Here is a 24200-nt window from a genome sequence, read left to right as displayed (position 1 = left end):
TTTTTACTAATAAATAAGGTTTGGGGCTGTGGTAAACCGATCCTACACCAAGATGGGCAGCTTCATCCCAGAGCAGGAAGTGTAAATAGCAGCCAGTGGACTGACTGAGATCATTCCAGCAGATTCTCCATGCGTTTGTTGGAAGAGTGGTAACCGAATACTCCTATTTTACAAATGCAAATTAGGAGACTGACTTTGCAGGGTCAAGCAGGATAACTAGAGCAGGGATTTTGAGTGGATGTTGGCAGGGATAAAGGCAGTGAAATCTGCTTTGCCAATTCACTTTTACAATTTCAGCTGAGACTGCTCTTTTTTCTTTTTTTAAATACAGCTATATTTTTCTCTTGGCAGTCTAATCAGATAATAAGGAGAATGAGAAAAAAATCACAGCAGATATTATTTCCAGTTCATTATTCAAGCTGGAAATGGAAGGTTAAGTCAAGTGCATTTCATTGTGGGATACAGCATTGTACACACAGTAAGCTTCCCTTTTTACTGCACAGTTTGGCAAATATGGGAAGTCAACCATGTATTCCATGCATACAGATCATTTGCATATACACATTATTGGTGTATGCATCTCCATTGTGTCAAGCTGTTGTAACAGGGCCTGAATTTCATTTTGGAAAATGGTGGGGAATTTCCAGCATAGGTGAATGTTATTGGGGGGGGGGGGGTGTTTTTTTTAGACATTTTTTAAAAATAAATATTCAAGTACAGAAATACTACAGAAATTGTATAATCTATTCAACTGTAAAATAACACTGATTAGTCTTCACTGTATAAATAAACAGTAATGCAGTTTTATTTAGGCTGCTGTCTCTTTAAGAGCTCATGCACGGATCTAATATACTATTACACCTGTGTTTCATTTCCTAACTGCTTACATTCACTTAATATCCTATACAACAACTCAATTCTGTAGTTACACACATTCAGAGATGTGAGCCCATAGAAAACTGTCTCTTGGAGAGCTAACAAAAAGAGTTCTCTTTCGCATCTCCTTTCACTTGAATCTTTCAGTCGGACCTTCATCTGTCCTTCTTCTGTCCCAAGCGTCCTCCACACTGAAATATTTGTGGGAATTTGCAGAATCGGTGGAAATGTGTTCAATTATGCGCAATACCCTCAACCCTCAAAAAATCAAGCCCTGTGTACATAATGGCAGTTGTTTTATGAGCAATGTTAATAATCATAATCTGAGCTGGATTAAGCAGAGGTTGTGACATGCCAAACAGAGCACATTTGTCCTCGACTGACATCACATCACTGCCATAATCTGTTCATGTTCATTGTCAAATGAATCAATGATATTTCGACAAATTAATTAATCTTTTAAAATGTAATCCGATAAAAATGCAATATTCCTTTTTTTATGTTCTGCCAAACACGTGGATAAAATTTACAGTGTGGATGGAAAAAAAAGAAGAGTCACAGGAGATATTTACAAAGCATGTTAATACCAGGTGAAAATGGTAGTGCATGTCAGCTGGCCACTTGTGATCAGATCACTGAAAGCGCAAGCGTAAACTGGGTGCGAACACTTATCAGCATTCATGCTTCAAAGTGATGGATTTTCTTTTCTTTGTATTTTAGTGCGGATGACCTTTTCTTGACCTTTTCTTTTGAGGGCCGTAACATTTGAATATTGCCTTAGTGGTTGTTAACACAATGCCCTCCCTATCCGTAGACGATAAGAGGCGAAACTTGCCTCTGTTAGGGCAGATAACAACCCAACGCAGACCTTGTGTTCCACGTCACTGGTGTTCCTCAGCGAGGGGAGCCTCTTGAGCTCTGACTGCTCGGCTGAGCTGAAACCAGAGCCGCCTTCAGGCAGATGAGCTGACACTGGATAGTCTTGAGAGTCACGGACAGATTGACACCCTCCCTCCCTCCACGAGATCAGGTGTCAGAGAAACGGCGATGCTTTCATTCTTAACCAGCCCTACCAAAGACAACACATCATCCAGCACCACACAGGTGTCCTATGTGTTAAGATTTCAGACTCTGTGTCTTCTATAACCCAACAGGTGTGATGTCCCACTCACTAAGAATGAGGACTCCACTGGTCAATGCACCTTGTTTTGTCATATCATTTGACTGCAGAGTGCCTCGCTGATGGCAGATCATCAGATTACGCTCATAGAGTTCACTGGAATATCATTCAAATACATGCTTGCATTCTTATGGAGATGTGCTTGTACAGTGGAAATGCTGAGTAATGCATGAACGCACATGTGCAGCATGCTAAAATTCCTTCTTGTCTGCTGTGCACCTTAGTGGATAAAGACACAGGTCATGTTGAGAACAGATCGGGGTCATCCAGATTAAGTCGATATGTGAGTGCCATTGTGCTTGTGTTGACCTGGGAACAGAACAACAATGTTAAAGGTAGACTCTGCACTCTTAAATGAATAGTAACTCTGACACACGTGTTTCCTGGAGTCAGTGCGATAGACTTTTGCCAGTTTTACCTTGCACTGCCATTCAAGTAAGGTTTTCAGATTGTTTTTATAGGAGTCTCTTCTGCTCACTTTAGTAGCCCTGTCGCAATAATCGATATATCGATTTATTGCGCAATGTATGTACATGACCTCAATAATATTTGGTGACGCAATATATATCACCCATTACATTTACTTTAAAAAATGTCAACATGTTTTGTGCATTCTACTTGCGCCTGAGTATTTTGCAGCTTCTCGTGAATAATGTAGTAAAGTCATGAGGTGCTAGTTCAAATTTAAGAAATGCTTCTCCCAAAAAGTTTAATCTGCAGATATGGTCTTATTTAGGGATCTGTGCATTTGTGCATACGGACATCTGACTGCTAAGTATTGATTGTGTTTTTCAGCAATACAGTGCACCCTTAATTTACAGAGAAAAGAAGGTCAGGGAAAAATCTGTAGATGGAATACTCTCCATTACAAGTTACTTTGCACTTTTTGTTAGAAAATCTTTATTTACTATTTATTCAAGTTTATTCAAGTCAAATCTAATATTTATTAATCTAAATATTCTTAAAAATCCAACGTTTGTTGTCGTTTGTAGGTGTGTAGGCCTTCTTGAATTATTATGCTGTTACATTAATGTTACATATTCAGTGGCATAAAATGGCCTTTAAAATTACAATAATATCGTTTATTGCAATTGTTTCTGGGGCAATATATCCCACAGCAGAAAGTTATCGTGACAGGCCTACACCTAAGCTACATTTATTTGATCAGTTAATAGAGGTGCACTGATCCGATACACAGTATCAGCATCGCTCCATTACTGACACTTTATGGTGGATTCGGGGGATCAGTCAGACCGATCCTTATCCGATATTGTGCGTATACTATTCTGTGCTATTGTAAAGGCACGAAAACATTGAAAAGCACCATAAAGTTTTCATGCACTGTATTTCATGTGTTCTGAAGCTGTTCCATAGTTTAATGTGAGGTACAAATGTATACTTTTAAATTCAAGTGCACATAAACTGCGGCCATCTGTCATTCAGCATTCAGCATCGCATTCAGTTACGAGACAATCGAGACAATAAAACTCTCTCTAAGATGATACAATGTTCCTATTAATATACTTTATCTGTAGATAAAGATCTGTGGTTTTGCATAAAAGGATGAGCACCATGAATTGTTATTCCTGCACATTGTAACTGAAATTTAAATATGTTAAAAGAAAAGGCTCAATAAACTATCACAGATACAATAGACTATGCATCAGTATCTCTTCCCTTTTCTATGTGGAGTGCTACATTCTATATACTTTCTCTCTCTCTCTCTCTCTCTCTCATATATATATATATATATATATATATATATATATATATATATATATAAATAATTTTTTTTTTTATAGTATATTAATTAATATATAAATACATGAATGTATTTTACAACAATACAAAGAGCAATGTTTAAGATTTTAACAGATTCAGCCCTACACATACTTTTATTTGTTCCTCACTAAATGTTTAGATTTTATACAATTGTGCATTAATGATTTTTCCAGAGTAACTTTTGCTACGGATTTATCCAGTGACTTAGTTTATGGTAGTATTTTTTTGTCATAGATTGATTATATATTTATTCATTTGTTTTTGTTTTTTTTACCTTTAAGTTCTATATGTGGTAGATTGTGTTTTACACATTAAAGAGTGATGATCAGGTCAATTCTACACTGCTTGGTAAACTGTGCTGGTATCGGATCGTTATCGGTATCAGCCGATACTCAGAATTTCCGGTATCGGATCGGAATCGGTTCTGAAAAAGTGGTATCGAGCCAGCCCTAGTAAAAAAATTATATGGTGAAATATTATTACAGTTTAAAGTAACTGTTTTCTATTTGAATATATTTTAAAGTGTTTAAAGAGTTTATTCCTGTGATGCGCAGCTGAATTTTCGGCATAATTACTCCAATCTTCATTGTCACATGATCCTTCTAAGAAATTATTCTAATATGCAGATTTGCTGCTCAAGAATAGGATTGGGAACGAGAACCAATTCTTATTCAAAACTGGTTCTGTTTTTGGAAAATAACTGGAACTGTGAGCAATTTCTTAGTTTCTGTTCCAAAAACGGTTCTGGTGCAACACGTGACCAAGCGCCGTGAGCCGCCTTGCGCCGCTGTAGTGACGATTCAGCATGTCCTTTAAAGGATGTCTCAAACCAAATAACAGAAACGCCACCCCGCATTTTTAATTACTGAGCACATTGTTTCCAATGACACGAATTCCACAGACTCGCTGCGTCGCATTGTTTCCCTCGACTGTACACACACTCGCACCTTTGATAACTGCAATTTATTTTGTCCGACTGCGCATGTACTGTCAGAGCGCAGCACCTGCTGCCACTAAATTACATTATATTTGTCCCATATTGTCATTAATATACATACTGACTTCAACTTGGACCACTAAATAAATCTACTCCCTTTGTTATGCAAGTATGAGGGTTGGATTATTTAGTGCACTGGTCATTTCAAGAGTGATAAAGTGATAGAAAAGATTTATTTTCATGCATGTTAAAAATGTTTAAATGTAAAAAAATGTGGAAACCACCATCTCCTGACTGCATTGTTATTTGTAATATAGGGGCTTTATGGAGTGTGTGTATACATGGTTGTAAGTATAACAAATGTATATAATTTCATTAATTTAGGGAAATGAACAAGTGTCTCAGACCTCAAGGGACTATTTGGCTAACCAGCTTATTCCTGCTTGAAAAGTAAAATGATTGATAATGTTAAAAACATCAACTTGGAAGCACATGCTGATTGATGGACTAGTATTAGTCAGCATTACTTACTACCTTCCAGCAACACTGCATTCAATAAAGGTAAAATAGTAAAAAACATAATAATATTTCATTTAAATGGAATCGGAACATGAAAATTTGTATACTTTAATAAATGTTGAATTTTGACATTGCCAACCTTTAAATTAAGTTGACGGTAAGTAATAAACAGTACTGAGCATTGATTAGTTGAGTATTTGGCATTTTTCCTTACTATTTTTTTTTTATCATTGTTTGCAGGAAGCACATTGCACTTGCTTGACTGACAGAAGTTAATTTGTATGCTCTTTATTCAAAACAGTCTTTTTTCTTCCTTACACCACTGTTTTATCATCACACCATTTAGTCCCATTTTAAGGATCCTACAGACACAAAGGATGTAATTCACCATTAATCCCCAGAATGTTTTGCTTAACTGTGTAAGTGTTATGTCAAACTCAATCTCTTTGTTTAAGAGATCACACAGAATAAATATTACTCATCTCGTGCCTGATTTTCATTATTAGTGTTAACACCACTAGACAGCAGAAGGATGAAGTACCTGTATGATGTGGTTTTCTCTTTCTGTTTTGTTATGCAATAGTGGGTCAAACAGTTCTTCACTTTGTCAGGAGTGTTTAGGTTCAGCTGACCCCACCTGTTGCCTGGAGTCGTGTCGTTTTTCGGGAAGAACACACAAACAAAGCAGGAGTGAACCACAGTCAGGGAAGATGCAAAGTAGCCTTTGTGTTTCGAGAGACACGGTCCTCTGCTTATCATTGTGCATCAGGGCATGAGTCTCTAAACCACTCTTGACCCATTTTAAATGTGCCAGTTTTGCTTTTTTAACCAGACTGCAGAATCACAAAGTTATGAACTGGCTCCGAGACTCCCTGCTTTTTTATTACTCCAATCCGCTATGTATAGTTTGCTTTCCCACTGATATCTCCACCTTTTGTGTAAAACGCCAGTAGCTTCTGTGGTAACGGATTAGTTCAGCCACAAATCAAAGTCAATGTGTGCTCATACCTTCATGCCATTAAAGGCATAAAAGCAGTCCATACAGTGTACGTTTTATATAACCAAGTTATGTCATCTTTGCCACCAGCAGAGCTCTGAATCACATTCAGATTCGCAGAAATGGACCACACTTGGTTTGACTTCACTGATGCCAATTTCTGATGTGTCTTGGCTAAATGAGTGCAGACCATTTTGTTAATGTGGAATGGACAATACCACTGCTGAGGTGCAGCAGAACGAATGATTTTCCTTGTAATTTTAGTTGTTCCTCATAAAAGTATTTTGTATGGCTTTAGAAACAAGACTTCAGTATGCTGCTTTTTTTTGTCCTTTTTAGAGCTACTAGAGCGTCACTGTGAACTGCTGTATTTAAAAGAGCTGTGTAAAAGATTATTCAGAAATACTCTTTTAAAGGCGTGAATATAACAGTATTTGGGTTTGGCACAAATGTTGAAAATATTAAAAAATTGTTGCTATCCCTTTCCAATCTGTTTTGGGTCATTAAACTGAATAAATACAATACTAAACTGAACCATTTCCCTTCTTTTTTATTTTAATTGATGTATAGTGTTCATGGAATAATAGGTGTTATTTTTTATTCTCCTTGTACTCAGATTTATCTTTTAAACAATGTCACCTGCTCTGGTATCCACACCCCTCTTGCTTGATTTGTGTAACAGTGAAAGCAGCAGTGGCTGCCAGTACCCACACACACACACACACACACACACACGAACACACACACCCTCAATGGTGCCACAAAGGAAGCTTTTTACCAGGACTTTCTGGTGTCCTTTAGTCTCTTGTGTCGTTTGAACTGTGCTTAGCAAGACTAGCCACAGGACAGCAGTCAACACACACACACCCCGTTAGCAGTCACATAAGCCTCAGTGTGCAGTGTGAGAATTATTGCATAATACGTTTTTTTTTTTTTAGGTTTTTTTTTTTTGGACTGCACCAAACGAATCAAGAGAATCGAACTACAAGTATGAACGCACCATTAAAGTATCATTGCTTTTTTCCAACATATTATTTTTCCAACAAAGCTTAGCATCATGATCTAGCCGTTTCAGGAGCTACAGGAGATGAGACTAAAGCAGGGATATTTAATGACATGTTTCAGCCAAATATTGAAATTTACTCACCTTTGTCTCATTCCAAATCCATAAGATTAAAATTAAGAATTTTTTTAATGACACCTTTTGCCCCTCCATTGGAAGTCGATTTCACCAAAACTTTGACTTGATATTAACTTTGACCTATATTAATTTGCAAGTGATATCTTTTCTGAGGTCACCACTGGCGACTATAACAATTTACATGCAGGGCTTGACATTAAGCCTTGACGTGCTTGTCCTTCTGACAAGTAAATCAATCATTAACTTGTCAGAGTCCTTTTTTTTTTTTTTTTTTTTTGACTCTGACCAGTTAAAATGACTGAGCTCACCAGACAAAAGATATTTTCGACTTAAAACGGTGCTGTGCACACCGATCTGCGTAAGACATCAAATTTATAATTTGATTCAGAAATAGGCCTAATGCTGACGCTAAAGCAAAAGCACATCAGGAAGCAAAATATGCGGGATAGCTAGATTTCATAATCCCTGTATTTTCATTGCAAAAAAGTCATATATATCTTAGCAGAAAGTTGAAAAATGTTGCGTTTACTTCACACAAGTAAATCGCCATTATTTCCCAGTGGGAACCTTATGAAGTGACATATTACGCCACGTGAACATCATCTGTGAATCCCTCGGTGAAAACCAGGGTGAAGCACGCAAATCATTCTCATAACAAAAATAAGCGCAAAAGACAGCGCGAAGCAGTTACCCGGTGTGTTACATGACAGTGGGGGCAAATTATTTTGAGAGAGGGATGAGGATGAGGATGGCGAATGATAGGCCAGTGTTAGAGGCTACGCAGTTAGCTTTCATTTTCACAGTGGACTGTTGTAGTTTCATTCAGAAGTTGATGCACCTCTACAGTTGTAAGATTTTACTTTTTTGTTACAGAATAGAACCAAAACCTTACAGTTGTAAGTATATTCGTAGTATGTAAAATAATTTACATTGCAGTAAGATGTTGCACTTAGCAATTCCTGTAAAACAGCATTTTTTAAAATATTTTATTTATTCATTTTTACAGAAGTAGTTGAATATTCCTTTGGTAAAGCTAGAGAACTTGTTTGACTCAATTTTTTGTAAGTTTGAGCCATGTGTTAATTAAGGTCTGAAATAAAACAGAATGAGAACTTAAATATTATGTGATTTAGTATGCTTGCTTATCATAGGAAGTCATAAGTAATGACTCTTTACAGTAGCCTAGTGAGAACAGGGTGTTGGGGGGGATCACCTTTTTTTCTCTTTTTCATCAAACCGCAGTTTTTGCAAGTTCCCGCAATTTCATTGCATAAAATATTTTATTTATATTTTAAGAAAACCTGCCGCAAAATCAAGGATTTTTGCCCGGAACAATCACAACAAAAAACTACGTTTTTCTGGAGGGACTGATATATAGGCTAAAACAAAACTGAAACCAATGTTGGGTCTCTCATTTGACACAAAATCAAATATTTTCGTATTCACAATGTATTTGAATGCCAAATTATATTGTCATATTATTTATTTTGTAGCCTGATTCATTCGCGTTCCAATATCCACGTCAAACAAAATGTTTGGCATAATATCACGCCGGTACGGTGATAACACTTAATGGCATAGATTTTGCTACATATTTAAACTGAGCAGTGTGTTTTTTTCCCCATATGTTTGACTGAATAGTTTTTTTTTTTTTTTTATGATAAATTACAGACTACATTGTAAAGGTAGCAAAGCATAACTGTTTGCGCGCATGTGGCACCAGCGCAGTCACTGGGATCAACTTCTCCATTTAGTCATAAAAAGTTGAAGCAACTTCTCCTCTTACTCATAAAGATAACCGTAATTGTAAACGGTGTGCCTTTATTGGTGTACATTGTGTACAAAGAAAAATAGGATACCTCTTTTTGCCATTTATTTCCTTTCGTGCAGCACAAAAATTACCCGAAACTGCGTTTTTCGTTCATGTTCATAATTTATTAAATAAAAATATATTTCTCGTATATGACTATTTATTCGCTATATATAGCCTAGCTTTATTATGTTTTTTAGGTGCATGATGTGTTATGATGATCCTCATTTTCTGATGTTTGCTGCTTTTTGCCATGTAAAATTAATTTGTGGGAAACAAATGTTAGTATTTGTAACGGGTCACAGACACTTATCGTTTTTTAATTTAATTCAATTTTTATTTAAAATAATCTTGTCGGGTAACAGTTAATAAGCAGTTGGTTGTAGGTTAGGAAAAATAACAGAAATTAACATCCCTAGTTAATCCCTGATACAGTCCATTATACTGTAAATAAAGTAGATTTAATATGTTCATTGTGCGTTATAAATATTCATACTCTTTAAGTTGTAATCACGAATATACGTAAGTAGTATGATGTATTATAATTGTCGTTGTTATTATTTATGAGTTGATATATTATAATTGTTTATAATGCATTATGAATTCATTAAGAATGTTTATATATTGTTCCCTTATAGTGAAAGTGTTACCAAAAAAATCCTTATTGAGCTAAATAGTGAACTGTTTTTTTAAGGCACAGTCACAGATTGCTAATATTTGGTGCGAGAAAACCTTTGAATAGAAACAGTTGATTTATGGGCTAATTCACACCAGGTGGGAACATTTGCATGCCATCAGCTCAGCATTTTTATTTTTTTTTAACAGCAAGCAGTGACACTGCAAAGAAAACCGATTGCAAATTTGATATGAGTTCAGAAATCTGCATCAACAACACGTGTCCAGTAATCAGAAATGACTGGAAAAGTCACAGAAAGGTCATTGTTTAAAAAGGTGTGAGAGTCAATTGTTTATTGTGTTCCATTACTATTAATAAATTTAATTAAATGGAAAAATCACTGCAATGCACAGCCTCTTGTGACTTCTAGCTTTGTTAAATCAATCTCAAGTTATCCTCTCACGGGATCTGCTATCCCTGTACTCATTGCTTACTAAGAGCAGCCCTCATTCATGTAGATCCATCTAGAAGCGGCGTGAGTTTTGATTCACTGCAGACGCACCGTTTCTCTGTTTCATGCTCATTGTAGCTGGAATGTTTGCTGTTGTTGTCTTCGATAATACAGAAGCGTTGGATGATCTATGATCTATTGTATCACAGAGTAATTGTGAACTGTAAAGCTCTGCTCATGACACTGTTATTGTCTGCGTGCAGCTTTTGTTCTTAGCTGTGGAAGTTTCTGTGTCTGACTGTGCGGCACCTACAGCTGCTGTGATCAAAGTCTGATCAAAGTCCTCTCATTTACATCTACCACATTCAAATTCATACAGCTTGACCAGCAAGCTCTAGCCTTTATGACTCAATATTATACTGAGCAGAGGTTTTAGCTTTTGTCATTGAATCTTTTATACCTTTTCAATGATTCCCATTATCATGGTAAACCTAGACATTGAATGCTCTTGTTGTCTGATGTCATGCATCGATGTTTCTGGATCCAAGCGCTCTATCAGATGCCAAAACAAACAACAAACGGTGCTAATATACACTCATGGTGAGCTTTAATACTGCAGACAAATCACAATCCTAAATTTTATATCCATCCCAAACTGACTCATCGAAGCTTAGCTTAAATGTGTGAAATGAATAAATAGTGCTCATAAATGGCTGTAGTATTCTCAATTGATAACGATTATTATCGTGAAACCATTGTTAAATTTTTTTTTTACCATGGTATTGAGTTGCTGGATGTGTGGTTTATCTCCATTGGTTAACTTTAATAAAACTCCGAATAATTAAATTTCTCCATATAAAAATTAGGTTGTTACAGTTGTTTACAGATGTTACTGTTTTTGATAATGAACATAAATGTACATCTGCATCCTAACTCAAGCTACTGTGAAATGTGCATTTCTAAGAGACAAAAATACATAATATTATTAATATTGCAGCCTGCGCTACAAACTGTGCTGGAGGTACACTTCATCATGTTTCATGATTTGAAACAATATCACTAATTAGAACATGCAGATACTAAGAAATAATTTTTTCTATATTGACAATTATTTTGTTAAGGGAAAATGACTGGGGAAGTGTAAAGAATTCAGAAGCGTGAAGCGTTTGTCATGTTCTGGCCATAAAGAGTAGTTTAAAATTACAATTAACAGGCGAGTTTCTACAACTTTCACTTAGGAGAAACAATCTGACTTTAAACTTGAAAGAAATAAAGATTTGAAATTTATAGTGATAATTATCAATATCAACTGATGTGAAAAAATGAATCGTGATTATTTATTTTGCCCATATTGCCCTGCTCTAATTGACAGTCAGTAAAATAATTGGTTAAATTGGGCAACTTTTCTTTATAATTATTAGGACAGTTATACTTTGTTGTATACTGTATTTAATTTTTTACTGAGATCTGACTTTAGATCAGAGGTGCCCAAACTTTTTACAATGGAGGGCCAAAAATTCAACTTGATTGATGGTCTCAAAGTAAATGTTGCATTATGCAGCAATTTTATATTAAAATGTATTTTTTTAATACTATTATTCTGATATTCTTTACATTTTAAGGAAAACCAAAAATTTGTATAAAGAAGAAGAACAAAAAAAATGCTTTAAAAGTATTTTTTTCTCCCTCCTCTTATTTCCACTTTAATATGATGTTTGGACATTTCTGCATTGCATCCTTTTGCCAGTATGTTTTATGTATGTACCTGTTTGAACTCAAACCATTTTCTACAGTTCAGTTAATAAAGAAAAATGGATTACATCATGGGAATATGAGAGAAACGCAAGCCAGGTTCAAACCTATCTCTCCTTTCAATTACCTAAGCCAAGCCTTTGCTCCAACCTCAAATTGCATTTGTTTTTTGTGTTTTTTATCATTTATGAGTGAAAAATAAAGTCACAGAGAACTGTTTCCAGCAGTCCACTGCATGTACTTCCTGAACACTGGGTCAGTAAATGTCCAGAGACATGACTCTAGATAGGATGGTTAACACTTTGCTTGGTCTAATCTTTCTTTTATGGCATTGCCACAGGCACACACAAACAAACTCACATGCCTCGAGTGGAGCTGATAAGACATCTGGGCTGACTCAGGGTCAGAGAGCAGATAAAGTTAAAGTGGGTCAGCTGAGACAGAGGAGGGAACCCACACCTGCTGCTCTCATGTGACTCGAGACCGAGGCTGGCTTCATGTTATAGATCTCTGCCCCTGCTCCTCGTCTCATTCACATGGCCTCACCTTGACTTCTTATTTGATTCTTTTATCTCACAGGCTGATTTACACAACATGGTCTGTTTAGCTGCAGCTTTTGGACATCACTACACTGAAAAAATATTAAATGAACCATCTTAAGTTCAAATTTTCTGAGGAAATTCAAGGAGAACCAGTTTTTGAAGTAAATGCTCTCAAAACATTTAATTCATGTAATCAATGAACTGCGTGGGAAGAGTAACTCTTATTAATACCTACTTGTAATATTTACGTTCTATGGTCATTACCCATAAATCTAGAAATATTGAGTACATTTTCATCTAAAAATGCATTCCGTGCATTCAGGCTATTAATTTTTACCTATCATGTGTTCCCGGGGAATCGAACCCACTTCCTTGCGCTTAATGGTGCAATGCTCTACCAATTGAGCTACAGGAACACTATGATATTTCAGCAAAAAAAAAAAAATCAGTAGTTTAGAGATTCACAAAGCAAAGTTTTTCTCAAAAAAACTTTTGCACAATTGCAAATTAATTAAAATTATTTAATGTTGTAACTGCTAGCTAGCTAACGTTGGTAAATTAAAACAATCGCATAGTTTAGCATAGGGTTCAACTAGCGTAATAGGCTTCATAGTTCAGAGCAATAACATTGTAATCTCATAAATTGTTGTGTTTTGTCGCTATGCTAAGCTAACATACTAGCTTACCTTATATTACGTCTCCCTAATTACTTGGCATCTTGGGGTTGTGGGAGGTAACATGAAAAATTAAAAATAAAAAATGAACTTGAACTTGCTTTTAGTAGAAAAAAAATGCATTTCGATACAACAAAAGACCCATAATACAAATAAACAGTGAATCAAATATACATCCAAAATAAATAAATATCTATTCACAAATTATATTCAAACATAAGGGATTAAAGATAAAGCGAGGGACAAGAGCGGTGCTAGAGAAATCAATAAAACATAAACGCACTAAGACCAATCAAACAAAAGAAAATAACATCATCAGCGTAGAACGCCACTAACTACGCTGTCTAATTTTAAAAATACATGAGTTGGCATCCGCTCATAACCTAGCGTGTTTAAAAACAACTTCCCTAAGTCACTTGACATACTACCCCCATCACTAAGTGGCGAGAAAAGACTTGAATTAGCCATTATTGTTGTTATGTTTTTTTAGTTTCGTGATTTGCGATAAAGGTATAGACCAGAGGTTCTCAACTCTTTTAAAACAACTATTGTCAGACCTCAAATTGGCCACAACAAGCAATAAGTTTGCATAATATATTACCATAATATCAGCCCACCTTAGAGACTTTTTTTATTTGTATTGTGGTGGATTTTAGCAAAGGTGAGGCTAAGTCATTGTTTTGCAAGTCACAAGTCTAGAGTCTTCTGCATTCAAGTCCCGATTCAAGACAAACTTTAAGCTTCTAGTCCTAAACAAGGCATTAGTGCTGTTTGCCCAAATTAATGTCTCTCTATTAGTTACTACAGTAAATTTCAAGTAATTAATAGTCTATAGTAGGTATCATTAAGTATAATAATAATAATAATAAACATATAATAATTAGTGGTGTTTTGTTACTGGGTTAATACCGAACATGTCCGGCACACCGTTCAAATGATGCATGCAAAATTATTCATGACACCATCAAAAATAATATATTTCTGTTTCTATGAAAAAACACTCTTATTTTCTTCTTCCACATCTGCACGCATCGGTCTCTAGGGAAGGGATAAAATCTCTCTGCAGATGTCAGAGAGAATTAGCTTGCATTTGCGCCGAGCAGTAACTCGATGTCTGTCCCTCCTTCTCTCTGTCCAACCATCAAATGCAATTCTTAAGGATGTTTGAGAACTGCCTCTCAAATAAGTGTTGGCTAAGTGTGTGGTGGGCGGATCCTTTATATAAAGTGCTCTGATTTATGCCATTGGCTTTGCATTTTAATCCCCGTTTGATTACAGCATGCTGGGAGATATATCTGTGCTGGCACAACGTGCTTTAATTACAGTAGCCGCTGTGAGGGAGGACTGTTCTTGGAAAACAAGGCTGTGGGGGTTTATTAGACAGGGGAAATCTGCGGATTATTAGATTAAAAACAATGGATGTGTTAATTGCCTTTGTATTGGTGTGAGAGCCTAATAAGTGTTTTTCTCTGTCTTTAGGAGTCGTCTTGATGGAGATCTCAGACGTCCATCGGAAAGTCAATGTAGAACTGGAGGAGAATGTGAGTGTGTCTTTGTGTGTGTGTTTGTTTCCTTTCTGTAAACACGTTCTTAGGCTGACCGAAAGCACATTCAAACACACCCAAATATAAGATCGCCATCTGCAATTGAATCGTGTATCAAACATCCCATTTCCCTTAAAGGAACACTCCACTTTTTGAAATTAGGCTCATTTTCCAACTTCTCTAGAGTTAAAAAGTTGTGTTGTACCGTTTTCGAATCCATTGAGCCTATTGGCGGTAGCACTTTTAGCTTAGCTTAGCATAGATCATTGAATCGGATTAGACCGTTAGCATCTCACTCAAAAATGTGCAAAGAGTTTTGATATATTTCCTATTTAAAACTGGACACTTCTGTAGTTACATTATGTACTAAGACTGGCGGAAAATTAAAAGATGTGATTTTCTAGGCCGATATGGCTGTGAACTATACTTTCATTCTGGCGTAATAATACAGAAACTTTGCTGATGTACCATGGGTGCCCCATGAGCAGTGATATTACGCAGCGCCTGAAAATAGTCCCAGCTAGGTAACTTCCAAAAAGCCTATTTTCAGGCCCTGCGTAATTTTCCAAAGAAATATATATATATTTTTCCTGTTTAAAACTTGACTCTTCTGTGGTTATATTGTGTACTAAGACTGACAGAAAATGAAAAAGCTGTGTTTCCAGGTTTATACGACTAGGAACTATTCTCTCATCCCGGCGTAATAATCCAGAAACATTGCTCTTTGCTCTTGCTCTTTGGTCATTTTTGAGCGAGATGCTAACGGTCTAATCAGATTCAATGATCTATGCTATGCTAAGCTATAGGGCCGTCACTTTAGTTCGAAAATCTATTGCACAATCGATCGGACCAACCAAAAAAAGTTTAGAAAATGAAAATATGGAATCGATTTTAACCAAATATGTACATTATTAATTTTAAAATAATTAAACAATTAAACAAGAAGAAAAAGAAAATAAAGAATTCCGAAAGTGCAGTATGCGTTACGAAAGCTAGACATAAAATACCAGCAATTTTACGCGCCTACAAGACCCAGTGACGTCGAAAGCGACCTCTTATGCTGCGTTCACACCAAATGCGAATAGAGCGTCTGGCACGAATGATTTCAGTGTTAAGTCAATGTAAAGACGAGTTTACGCGCGTCTGGAGGTCTCGTGGCACGGTAGACACGAATTCGCCTTATTCGCGCATCTAGTTACAAGAGATTCAGAGTGAGGTCGGAGCGCGTCTTCTCAACAGCTGGACATATAGTGAATAAAAAACACTCTGCACGCTCTCTTTACGTTCGTCCATTATTTGACGTTGAAAAAGTAAACGTCTTTTTTTTAAGACATGGAAAATTTATTTTACAATCGATTCAATGAACACTTGTGTCTTAAAAATCAAAAATGATTTTTTTTACAAAATCGACAGCCCTACTAAGCTAAAAGTTCTACCGTCAGACCCTGAGATCGACAGAATGGATTAGAAATCAGTTAAACTCAACTGTTTAACTCTAGGGGAGCTGGAAAATGAACCTATTTTCTAAAAAAGTGGAGTGTTCCTTTAAACTTTACGGACTCTCTCACGTTGACTCATTAGTGTAAAGAACAGGAAAGTGTGGAGGAATACAGAGGACACACCTACTGCGTGTTAGTAGTGTGTTTTTATCAGAGCAGGTTTGAACATGCTTGTTTATGCACCTGAGCCCAGCGCCACATGATGACACGGCCGTTCCTGCCGGTGCAGCTGCTGACTGCAACCTGTGTGAAGACGGCCGTTCACGTGGTCGCCCTGCCATGACAGTAACTGACCCCAATGAGAAAACGCAACATAGAAGAATGTGTTGTTTTTTTGCTACAATGCATTTTTATATTTTTATCCTCTGTAACATTTCAACACATTTTCAACTCCGATTCTTGATAAGAAAAAGACCTGCTCAGATATTCATAAGTGGCTATTCGACCAATGTAAACCACTACTGCTGTTCGGTACACTGCAGACTCCAAGCAAGTGATGTGACAAATCTAAACCCATTATAGACGAGACAGTGTACTTTATTATCTAGTCTAGTCTAGTCATTTTCATTGATTTTTAACAATAACATTCATGAGAGTCCAGAAGCCTCCGTGAGCTCTGAACCACAGGACTCAAAAAACTGTGGTGTGAAGTCTGCAGACACTGTGACCGCTTCGGTGATTATAATGGGATGGGTGCGTTCTGATAATGTCGCACTGCTGCTTTGTGCATAATTTATACAACATTTGAATACGTTTTGTTTTTCGTGCTTCAAATACCACATCTGCTGTCGTTTGCAACCACGAAAGAAACATTTTCTTCCCTACTTGAGATTTAAAGACACTCTTTTCCGTCGCATAATCATTGGTTGCATTCACAGTAATGTCCAGCAGCACAGATAGATACTTTTAACATCCAACACTGATGGTTGTGCAGATTTCACGACAGCCTCCATAAGGATTTCTCATAATTATGGCTGAAATGACACATCAGCGGTTGCATTTGGTGTATAATCAAAACCCTACATGTTATGAAATTTACAGATTCATTTCTGTTTCAGATGTGTAGGTTACTATGTCAGCCTACACTGTATCCAGAACCTAAAAATACTCATGTAGATCTATGAAATGATGAAACAAGAAGATCTTGAATATAGGGCAGACACATCTAAAACGCAACATTGATTGCTCCTTAAATGGCTGTAACAAATGAAGCATTTTTCTGAATGGAGACATGCATTAATAAAGACGCGTCAGGAAGTGTAGGCAAACACTGGCAATGTGGGATCTCACTTAAAAGGGTGCAAAAACAGATTAGTGAAGGAGAGGGGTGGGTGGGTATGTATACTTGTAGCCTTGATGATTAGGTGTTGATGTAAGACCTCTCGCCCTCGTTCATTAGGATGATGGGTTAGTTAGTGTGTTTGTCTGTGACTCATCTCTTCTATAAGCACTTCAGCTTATACAACAACTGTTAAAAGTGTGCCGGATCATCCGGTTGCCTCGTTTTCTGTTCTTATATGTGTGTAGGTTTCTCACACTTTCATGCCAAACCATTATCATTCATTTAGGTTGGAGTTTGTGCTTTCTGTCTCTGTCTCTACAGTTCAGACGGTTTCATCGGGAGGTCATCGCGGAGTTGGAGAGGAAGACAGACATGGATGTGAAATACATGACGGTGAGCTGCCATATGTTCATCATTGATGGGGAAGCTACTTGAAATACTTGTATAAAGAACAAATGCATTAAAGGGGGTAATGTAGTCATTGTCTTTGAGGAACACTTGTGGATAATGAATACGTGAATTGTTTCTTTTGTTCTGGCCTCATTTGCAAAAATGAATCTGACTTCCCTGTGCTAGAGAGACAGGGGGAGCATATTTGCATTTAATTGTTGCCTCTGCATTCTCAGTTATAAGGCTGTGTGTATGCATTACAATGTGACCTGAAAACAACAGTGATATTTAGCGCGATGTCACGCTACAGTGCTGCTAGTTAGTAACAGGAAAAGCTTGATTATTTTGAAGAAGACTAGTGTCACGCCACTGAAACATTCCGTTAGTAATGGCATTACTTTGTTCCCAATGTTGGTGTTCACTTATGATTCTTTGCAGATGCTATATGTCTATGGGAAATGTGCCTAAAAACGGCATTATCTTCAGAGATGGGCATCGAGAATCAGACTCATGTAACACTATTTGTTTCCTGTCTACATCTGACACAGAAGACAAACAAACTCTTCTCTGCACTGACACACCGTGCATGTGTGGACATGAGCGACACTGATCTAATGCTGTCTGTCCACAGGCCACGTTTAAGAGATATCAGACCGAACACAAGATGAAGCAGGACTCGCTGGAGAGGTCACAGTCAGACCTGAAGAAATTTAGAAGGAAAAGTCAAGGAAAGAACGCGTCGAAGTATGAGAGTAAAGAGAACGAGGTACGTGGGTTTGTATATACCTACACATGTGCTCATGTTTTCATTTACACTTCAGAAATTATAATAATGCTAAAATGCATTTTTTTCCGTTTCCTTGCATTTCAGTGATAGTTAGTTTTTTTTGTTTTAAAAACATTTATTTTATGGCTGGAACAAGGATGCCACATGTACCTGTACTTCGGTACCGATACCGATACAAATGATTTATCAATAACAGTATTAATACTCTTTTAATTCAAGCTTCTTTTGAATGCTTGTATCCACATTCATCATGAACACTATTCACACCTTGGAATAATGTGTTCGTGCATGAATGGTCAAATGCACTTCTTCCAGCACGATTAATCTGTGTTTTCAAGTGTCTCAGAGTGGTTTGGTTTGCAGTAAATGCTGCTCCACACAAACTTCATCTCTGCATCTGCTCTGAGTTTGGCTTGCTTTAATGAGTAACATGACAGCCGTCTTCCCATAATTATAATGAGAAGCGCTTATCAACAGAAGAGAAGCTTTAAAAGGCTTAAAAGTTCAGTGGTTTTTAACGTTTGAAAATAAAGAAATTAACACAGCCGTTAATAGCGGTGTTATCATTTTCCAGTTGTAGTGTGCAACAAAATTATTGTAGTTTTTCTCACATTCTCAATTTTACAGTGAAATAGTTACATTTCTTGTACATTTTATAAATTTCTATTTAATATTTATTATTATTTATTTATTTATAGAACCATATTGTTTAAAATCACAAAAATCGCAGTTAATGTTTCTCTTTGTAATCAGTCGCGTACCGTATTTTTCGGACTGTAAGTCGCACCTGAGTATAAGTCGAAAAATACGTCATGATGAGAAAAAAAACATATATAAGTTGCACTGGACTATAGGTCGCATTTATTTAGAACCAAGAGAAAATATTACCATCTACAGCCGTGAGAGGGCGCTCTATGTCTTCAGTGTAGACTACAGGAGCACTGAGCAGCATAGAGCGCCCTCTCACGGCTGGAGACGGTAATGTTTTCTTTTGGTTCATTTCTCTTGGTTCATTTCTCTCAGTTCATGTCAAATTAATTTTGATAAATAAGTCACACCTGACTATAAGTCTATGAAAAAAAAAGTGTGACTTATAGTCCGGAAAATACGGTATTAGCTGCGGCTTGGAAGTTCATCCGGCTGCCACACAGTTGAATACGTCACTGAACGTTATCAGATGCAGGTTTGTGTTCATATATGTTCATCCCACTTTACAAGGACGGTGAAACAGGACTCGCTGGAGAGATCTAAGTCAGACATGAAGAAACTCTAAAAGGAAAGTCAAGGAAAGAACGCTTCGAAGTATGAGAGTAATCCCTGTATAAATAAAGTCCACTAGCAAACAACTGTACATGAAATCTGACCCTAATCTTCTGAAACTATGGCGCATTTATTCATCATAACCATGACTCTCTTCTCATCAGGGTCACCTGTGGAGATTAATTGCTTTTCTCTGTGTGTTTGCACCCGGGTGGCTAATGTCTCACGTCAGCGTGGAATTTACTGACAGGTCTCTCTCTCCCTCTCTCTCTCTCTCTCTCTCTCTCTCTCTCTCTCCCTCTCTCGCTCTCTATCTCTCTCTCTCTCTCTATCTCTCTCCCTCTCTCCCGCTGATGATGGATGGATGCGCCAGTCACAGCGGTGTCTGCGATAAGAGACTTACAGTACCTCGTCCCTTTGTTCCAGACAGCACATCATTGACATCCTGACATTTCACTGCTCCCGCGTTCCTCCTAATCAGTCTCTGCTGATCTTTACAAGCTTTTTGGTGTCCTCTCTCACTAAATAAACTCCCCGTTTAAGCTAAGAAAGGTTAAACCGCATGATTGCAAGTCATGAGTTGAAAGAAGTTTACGCTTATTTTATGCAATACTGAAAGGTTTGAATTGTTCAAAGGTTTTGGGTTTTAAAGTTCTTTAGCATTTGTTTGCTTTAAAAATAAGGTAGAACCATTTTTTTGAAATATTATTGCAATTTAAGAGAACATTTTGCTATTGAGAAAATAGCCGAATGTGTAAAGATGAGTTTTCTTTTTCAGAAACCAGTGTTTTATGCTGATTTGCTGCTATATATATATATATATATATATATATATAATTTTTTTTTTTTTTCATTAATAGACAGTGCAAAAGAAAAGCATTTATTTCTAAATGTATTGCATCTGTCTTTTTGAGGTTTTTGGGCAGGAATGGAGTGTTCCTCATCTCTTCTCCTCCATGTGCGGCATGTCCTCTGTTTCTTTTACGTTTCTCCACAGAGGGAGGATGAAGGTGTCCATAGCAACAGACTTTATCATGGGTCTGTGATGATAAACAGAACAAATAGCACTCTTACGCCCCTGTCCGTCTCCCGTGGCTCCATCACAGCTCTCTGGGACGTGCTCGTCTGGACAGATAGGCTGCTGCTTTTAACTCCGTGTGTGTTCATCTGTAATGTTGCAGAAAATGCTATCTCTGCTGACCAGACTGTGTGTCTGTGTGCCAGCCAGAGAGACTATGTACGCATGTAAGAGAAAGCACCCCATGTGTCCTCAATGTGTGCGGGTTTGGTTTTTAATAAGCCCACTTCAGAAGTGCATCTTTTCAGAATCAGCTAGTTTGTCTTTAGATAATGCATTCTCACACCCATTAGACACCAAGCAGACAGTTTCTTATGGGGCTTCTGTAAATCGATTTAAAGCATTATATCAAGAATTTAAAAGATTATTTGATTGTCAGGCAACTAGTCCACCATTTTGGTCTAATGGTTTATTTGTAGGTTGTGTTGGTCTGTTTAAACCCACATTGGCACACAGAGGAAGTGGATTATAATCAGTCATAAGGACCTTGGGCCTTTCCCTCCCATGAATGATGAGGGGGTTCACCCCTGGGTGAGCGTCACCCTGCGCCTTCCTGCATCACCAGCTTTTATTGTTCTCCTTTGCCATTAATAGCAGCACCTGTGCTTGAAAAACAGCAGAATAACAGGCTGGCCCTTCCTCTTCATTAACAATTGATCCCGAGGTTTATTGCAGACAGGAAATGTCGTACCAGGTGGGGCGTGTAGATTACTGTCCCAGCTGCGACTTGTTTTCTGTGTCGAACATTTGATCGGTTTTGACCTCGACTCGCCTGATGAAAGAATGCATGGGATCTATTCTGTTCAAATAAATGAGGATTCTTATTTAGAATGTTACAAAGGTCAAATAAATGCTTCCACAAAAATATGAAGCAGCTGAACTGTTTTGACAATAATGTTTCTTGATCAGCAGATCAGTACATCAGAATGATTTAACCTTTAAAATATATTAATATAGAAAACAGTTATTTGAAATGATAATATTTCAGAAAATTACTGTGTTTAATGTATTTTTGATCAAATAAATGCAGCCTTGTAGCAACCAGTAAGTTGTTGATTGCATATAAAAGACATTTTCTGTGGAGTCTTATATAAAATAAAAATGTGTATATATTTAAGATCCTTAATTTGCTTATTTTAATCATTATTTTAATTTAAATAGGCACAGTCACCAAAAAAGCCATGTGTTATATAGTTTTATTTTGATTAGTGGAATGCATCTGTGAAAAGTCAGCCTGTTCACATTATATACCTTTGTATCTTTGCTCCAGATATTATGTTGGGAGAGGCTTTATGTAAGATGCCCAAACTTTAATTTCACGAAGTAGCAACATTGAATCACACTTTAGTTTCCTGTTTCAGCAGTGATTAAGTAGATATAATGATTTTAAAAAAAAAGCTTGTTGTTGAGTGAAAGCAAAACCAACATGGTGACTAGTGACACCAAAAACCAGTGAGAGAAGGAGAGGAGGGAGGGATGTGGTGCATTCTTTGGCTTTGATTCATCAGTGAGATCACAGTGTCATCTGTGAGGAGCAGAGATCTGATGAAACTCATTGTGAGATGAATGCTATCTTACGTCACCTGCTTTTGCCGGCATGAGGGTGTGTGCGTGTGAATACACCTGCATGCAACCGCTTCCACAGGCCGCACACTTAACATGTGCGGCGTAAGGAAACCACAGAATGAGGAACAGGCCAAAAGTCAAGTCACTATTCGCTGTAAATCAGCAGTAGCTCTCAAATCTTAGTCATGCTTCTGCACATTCAAACCTGTCGACTTCACAACTCAAATTACAATGTGTAGACCTCTAAACAATTCTACATTTACGTCATAATTATAAAAGCTGAAGGCTGAGACTGTGCGGTGATCTTTAGCCATTATCAGCCTCTTTGACACATGCTTCTGTCACAATCGGACGGGTCACTTTGTTCCTTTATAATGCTCTTATAAGTTCCCACCAGAAAGCCTAATGTCATCTTCACAAAGCCATGAACACGCTGTTTATCGGACAGCTGATAAGAGTCTGCGACCTTCTTCTCTTTATGTTCTCTGCAGTGTCTGGAGACTCTCACTCACCGTCAGATGGACATGCAGAAGTTCATCGCCGATGGCTGCCGGGAGGCTCTGCTGGAGGAGAAGAGGCGCTTCTGCTTCCTGGTGGACAAGCACTGCAACTTCTCCATCCAGATCGCTGCTTTCCATGACAAGGTGAGTTTACAAAATTCATAGTCAACTGATGTTACACACACTGGCCCCTATAATACACCCGGCGCCATGCGACGTAAGGCGCAGCACAAGTATCTTTGCTAGTTTCAGTTTGGCGGCGTTCACATTTACCCTTCCAGCACCACGTTGTTTAATCAGCAAATGCATTTCCGTCGTTAAAATAGCAAAAGTGGATTTGGACACGCCCTGAGTGCACCTGCCCTTTGCATTTAGATCTTTAAAATAGGGCCCATGGAATGTTACAACCATGCTTGATACGTTTTGTGTTTGTTTTCATTAATAAACAAAGATGGAGTAATTAGACCATCCATGCAGTGGACCAGTTTATAAGTGTATGCTTCAGTTCAGTGCACACTTTAAAGTTGAATGGATTTTAAATGACACGTGGTGAAGATTCTCGCTCACCAGCTGCAAGAATCACTCATAGAAAAAAATGCACACTGCTTTTCTCAGCAATTCAACTCTTGGATCTAATACTTTCTTGTTCTTGAAGGCTCGAGAACTTCTGACGGAGAACCTGACCAGCTGGCAGGACAAATGTAGTGATGCTACCGATGTCCCTGAGAGTGTGGTGTCCATGATTGAAGGTCTACGCACTCCAGTGTCCAACACTCCACAGGCGTCTCCATCCCTCCAGCGCTACAACAGGGTTGGAGGACACCAAATCCTTCACTATACAGTGCACTTTTCCCTATGAGAGACTGTCTTGTATGAACGCTTACCTGCTTTGTTCTGTCCTCGTACAGTCCAACTCCGATGCAATGATTCATGCCCCTCCTGCACCACCTCAGACGAGTCCCCTGGCCAACATGTTCAATCAGGAGTCCTCCAGGAGAGAGGAGAAAGAGTCCGGTA

The 24200-nt window shown here is 37.5% G+C and overlaps 1 protein-coding gene across 1 annotated transcript in view; it reads left to right on the top strand.

Annotated features, from left to right (window-relative positions):
- LOC127940683 (brain-specific angiogenesis inhibitor 1-associated protein 2-like protein 1) overlaps positions 1–24200 on the top strand; it is a 52253-nt gene that overhangs the window by 14319 nt on the left and 13734 nt on the right. Inside the window, exons 4-9 of the mRNA XM_052536156.1 lie at positions 14757–14818; positions 17924–17995; positions 18624–18758; positions 23175–23327; positions 23839–23994; positions 24092–24197. Of these exons, the coding sequence (XP_052392116.1) occupies positions 14757–14818; positions 17924–17995; positions 18624–18758; positions 23175–23327; positions 23839–23994; positions 24092–24197 (684 nt within the window). The remainder of the gene's footprint in view (positions 1–14756; positions 14819–17923; positions 17996–18623; positions 18759–23174; positions 23328–23838; positions 23995–24091; positions 24198–24200) is intronic.

This window comes from Carassius gibelio, chromosome A3 (assembly GCF_023724105.1).
Source record: "Carassius gibelio isolate Cgi1373 ecotype wild population from Czech Republic chromosome A3, carGib1.2-hapl.c, whole genome shotgun sequence".
NCBI classification, from domain to species: Eukaryota; Metazoa; Chordata; class Actinopteri; order Cypriniformes; family Cyprinidae; genus Carassius; species Carassius gibelio.
The sequence above is the reverse complement of the archived record's forward strand: the minus strand, read 5'-3'. Positions and strand labels throughout refer to the sequence as shown.